Source organism: Myotis davidii, unplaced genomic scaffold, assembly GCF_000327345.1.
Source record: "Myotis davidii unplaced genomic scaffold, ASM32734v1 scaffold1364, whole genome shotgun sequence".
Classification (NCBI taxonomy): Eukaryota; Metazoa; Chordata; class Mammalia; order Chiroptera; family Vespertilionidae; genus Myotis; species Myotis davidii.
This window is the reverse complement of record NW_006295736.1, coordinates 997,135-1,001,845: the sequence shown is the minus strand read 5'-3', so window position 1 is coordinate 1,001,845 and position 4,711 is coordinate 997,135. Positions and strand designations below refer to the sequence as shown.

At 55.1% G+C, this 4,711-nt stretch overlaps 1 protein-coding gene across 1 annotated transcript in view; it reads left to right on the top strand.

Annotated features, from left to right (window-relative positions):
* LOC102760855 (polycystic kidney disease protein 1-like 1) overlaps positions 1-4,711 on the top strand; it is a gene marked incomplete at its 5' end in the record, with an annotated part of 66,382 nt that overhangs the window by 24,102 nt on the left and 37,569 nt on the right. Inside the window, 3 exons of the mRNA XM_015568213.1 lie at positions 24-107; positions 1,361-1,568; positions 4,018-4,196. Coding sequence (XP_015423699.1) covers positions 24-107; positions 1,361-1,568; positions 4,018-4,196 — 471 coding nt within the window. The remainder of the gene's footprint in view (positions 1-23; positions 108-1,360; positions 1,569-4,017; positions 4,197-4,711) is intronic.

Here is a 4,711-nt window from a genome sequence, read left to right as displayed (position 1 = left end):
CACTAACCGCCTCTCCCTCCCAGCTACAACCTCCTCGCCACCTACTCCATCGCAAGGAGAAGCCTGAACGCCAGCTTTGAATCCAGGGACGTGGCCCAGTTCCGGGGGTGAGTCCCGCCTTCTAGACCAGGCCCTTTTTATCTGCCTGGCCACTGGCTGCCCAGGGGTCAGTCAGCAGAGCGTGGACCCTGCTACTTGGGATCCTTTTGCTCTTCAGAACCTGCCTGTTAATAGGTGGTTGTTACTCACTATTGCCTAGTTGCCCATGTCCATATGTCAGCTCACACTTGCTGGCAGGAGAGGGACAGACACACGGAAGTTAGTGTGAATCTGGGCAGTTGTGACTGACCAGTGAGTGAGCGTCCATAGTGGCGACACAGCCGGACCCGCGGCTGCTGCTCTCTTGCTGTCCTGGCCCCCTTGTTCCTCAGCAGGGCCCGCTTCAGGGGAGAATCTGAAACGCCCCCGCCATCGCACTGCGTAGACAGCTCCGTATATTCAGGCTGAAATGTGGGCCAGCAGAACGCGAGCTGGGGCGGCAGGAGCTCGCTGCCTCATCCATCTGTCTGTCCATCCCCCACATGGGGCACCAGGCTACCAAGGCCGTACGGGGTCAGCGCCTCATTCGTGGGGCCAGAGCCTGCATTCCCTGGTGCTGGCTGTCATCCTCCTCCTCACATGGATGCCTTAGGGACTCTGCCTGGTCATTCAATAGGCGAGAGTGGGTTCCTGGGTAGCAGTGAGTGGGTCCCATATTTAATAATAAGCCAATAACTGATGCTGCCAGTGCTGGTGGTGTGAGGTCACCAGGAGTCAGGGACAAGGACACAGGGAACAGCTGGTACCACTGTGCTTTCAGACACTACTGGGCTGGGGAATCCCTTTCTGTGCACGTGTGTTAGATCCGTGTGTCTGCACACGTGTTAGCCAGTGTGCATGTGTGAATATGTGTGTCATGTGTGTATGTGCATGTTAATTAGCCGGTGTGCATGTGTATGCAGATGTGTGTTAGCCAGTGCATGAGTGTGCCTGTGTAAGCCCTGTGTGTGTGCACGTCTTAGCCCAGTGTGTGCATGTGAATTAGCCAGTGTGTGTGCGTGTATGTGCACATGTTAGCCCTGTGCGTGCACGTGTATTAGCCAGTATGCATGTGTGAGCATGTGTTGGCCCTATGTGCGTGTGAGTTGGCCAGTGTGCACGTGTGTGTTAGCCAGTGCATGAGTGTGCATGTGTTAGCCTTGTGTGTGCATGCACATGCGTTAGCCCTGTGTGTGTGCACATGTATTAGCCCTGTGTGGGGAACATCGGCTGGTCTCTGATTACATGTTTATTTTCCCTGTCTATTCTCCTTTATTTACAGATGTCCGGAAAACCTGCTCCCCAGTATTTTTATTGTGGCCATTACAATTCTTTATGCCCTTTTGGTCACTAAAAGCAAACGTATGGATCGTCGTGAGAAAAAGAAAACGGGTTACATTTTCCTGCAAGACAGTGCCCCGCTCAGTCACCAGCTGTATGCGGTTGTTGTGGACACGGGCTTCCGGGCTCCAGCCCGCTTCACCGCAAAGGTGCCTGGGCATCCGGGAGACATGTGTGGGTGTGGACGGTGTGTGCGCAGGTGTGGGTGCATGGCTTGGCGATGTGGCCATGTGTCTGTCTATCCTGTCCTGGAAACTCCAGGGAGAACAACAGGACAAGAACAAAACAAGAATCTAAGGTTTGGAAGGAGAGAACATTAGTTCCTGGCAGGCGATCTGATGTCTGCATAGAAAATGTAAGAGGGTCTTCAGCCAAATAATGAGAATCAATATGAAAGTTTAACAGAATCGCTGGATTCCATGGTTCCGTAAATGTAGAGTAAGGCGAGCCCCCTCCAGGGTCCTGGTGGAACAGGCAGCGCACTCAGAGCCGGGCAGCAGGCCGCATCTCTCCTCCTGCAGGAGGCACCTGGGCCGGGAGCCGCACCTGGCCCGCCCTCACTCCTGACTGGAGCGCAGGCACACAGTCTGCGCCATTGGCTGGTTCAAAGGGAGGGGTTGGCCTTTGCCATTTCAAGATGGCGGCCCCCAGGGAGCCGCAAGCCCTGCGGCCAACATGGTGACTGCCAAGTCACACAGCCAGCATGGCGGCTGCCTAAACTGTTCTCTGACAGAAAAGATGACTTGTTTATTCTCACAGTAAAAACCCTCAAAGGCATCTTCATGCAACAACAAGGATCACATAGGACACATAACTGAGACCACATGTTCCCCATCATGACCATACCGGGCATCCACAAGACCATCATGAGAAAACTGGCACAATATGCATAAAATATCCTATATAATAAAAGACTAATATGCAAATTGACCAAATGGCGAATGACCAGTCGCTATGATGTGCACTGACCACCAGGGGGCAGATGCTCAAAGCAGGAGCTGCCCCCTGGTGGTCAGTGCACTCCCACAGCGGGAGTGCTGCTCAGCCAGAGGCCAGCTCACAGCTGCGAGTGCAGCGGTGGTGGTGGGAGCCTCGCCTGCCTCCACAGCAGCTCTAAGGAGCAGTGAGCTGGGCAGTAAGGAGCGAGCGGTCTCGGACTGCAAGACTGTGCAGACCAGGCTGAAGGACCCTCCCCCGCCAGTGCATGAATTTTGTGCACCAGGCTTCTAGTCTATATAATAAGAGCCTAAGAGACCGTTAAGGCAGAACGACCAGAATGACTGGTCGCTATGATGCACACTGACCACCAGGGAGCAGACGCTCAGCCAGAAGCCAGGATCACAGCTGGCGAACGCAGCAGTGGTGGGTAGGAGCCTCTCTTGCCTCCGTGGCAGCGCTAAGGAGCAGTGAGCAGGCGGGCGGCAAGGAGTGAGGGCTCCAGGCTGCGAGAGGGCGCAGGCCGGGCTGAGGGGATCTTCCCACCACAAGTGCACGAATATTGTGCACTGGGCCTCTAGTGTAAATATACAGTAATATTCATTCATGGATGGGAAAACCAGTTTTTCTTGTCATTTCTCCCACATTAACCTTTAACATTAATAGTAATAACATTAATAGTAATAACACCAGCTAACAGGAATTAGGACTTTACTATGTTGGGTTTTTTTTTTACTCCCCCCAAACCTCAAAACACTTTGGAAAGAGTTCTATTAATAGACCCATTTTACAGGTGAAAACCAGGCACAAAGAGGTTAAAGTCAATGAAGTCCAACCAAAATTTCAGGAAGGGTTTTGTGGAGCTTGAAAAACAGATTCTAACATTTACCTGGAAGAAAACACAAGAAATCAGAGACAGAGGGTGGTGTCACCAGCAGAGGGAGCAGGCAGACTCCGAGGGGCACCAGGCAGCTGGAGTGGGACGGGCTAGGACAGTGTCTCATGTCAGGAGACGGACAGACAGGTGCATGGGACAGACTGCAGACGAGGCATGTCGGGGCCGTGTAGCCCAGAGCAGAGCAGGAGTCACGCAGTGAGGTGCTCAGGGATGGTGGCTTCCGTGTGGAAAAGCAACATGAAACCTTCATGTCACGCAATGCCCAGAAACGCGCTCCTGAAGGCTAGAGACTTAAAGGTGAAAACACTTAGAAGTCACTCCAAGGCAACGGGAAAGGATGTAAAAGAGCAGAAACAAGTAAGGGTTTTTCCTCAGTGAAGGCGGGTAGATGGCCCTGCATCAGAATTGTACGTTTCTTACCACAAAAGCCTCCCAGCAAGGAGCAGCGAGGCCAGCTGCTGAGGACACGCACCCTGTGTCTATGGTGCCCCTCACCCACCCGGTGCCCTGAGTGCAGGGAGGAGGGCGGGCCACACGTGAGCTAGCCATGTGCCCAGTGACCCGAGGGGCATCTGGCCTTTCCTACCCCCTCCCCCCCGTCAGGGACTGTCCTGGGACAGGTCGCGGGGTCTACACAGGGCGCTGGCTTCCTGGGTGGGGGTCTGGGGGGAGGGCTGGGAGGAGGGTGCAGGGAGGCCCTGCCCAGCACTGGTTAGGGTCACGGGTTCGGTAATTGAACTCTGACCCCGTGTCTGTGTTTGGAGGTCTACATCGTTTTATGTGGTGAAGATGGACTTTCAGAGCCCAGAGAGCTCTGCTGCCCAGAGAAGCTGCTGTTTGAACGGAACTCCAGACACACCTTCGTCCTCAGGTATGGGACTTGCCCGCAGAGCCCGGGCAGCAGCCGTGAGGCCTGGTGTGGCCATCAGGCCGGCTCTCCAGCGGGACCGGTGGCTCCATGGGGACAGGCTCAGTGTGTTCACAGTGTATCTGAGGTTGACTGATAGCACGCCCATGTGAGGGACGGACGGAAGGACGGAGGCTGATTGGCTTACATGCTGGTACCTGCATAACCATGCGTTTTCTGTCACTAAACCCGTGTGAAGGAGTTAGTTTCACCCCAAACGAGGGTGACGAGGGCAGGAGGCATGCAGAGCCGGGTGGGTAAAGGGTTTACCAGGAGGACAGCCTGGGGCGGGCAGGAGGTGGGAGCTGCTCTTCCCTGGACGTTCACGTTCACAGGCTATGTCCCCGCTGACATAGGTCAGCTGTGGCGCTCCATGTGGACAGACCCGTGAGGTTAGAGAGACTGGATTTGGGGGAGCTCCACGGGGTCCCTGCCCCATGCGGCCTGTTCCTGGGGGGCCTCCTGGGTCACTGCTTATAGACGGGTCCTTCCCACCCGAGGGTGAAAAGCAGCCGCACCCCCGGCTGACGCCATGCTGTGCCCGCAGCACT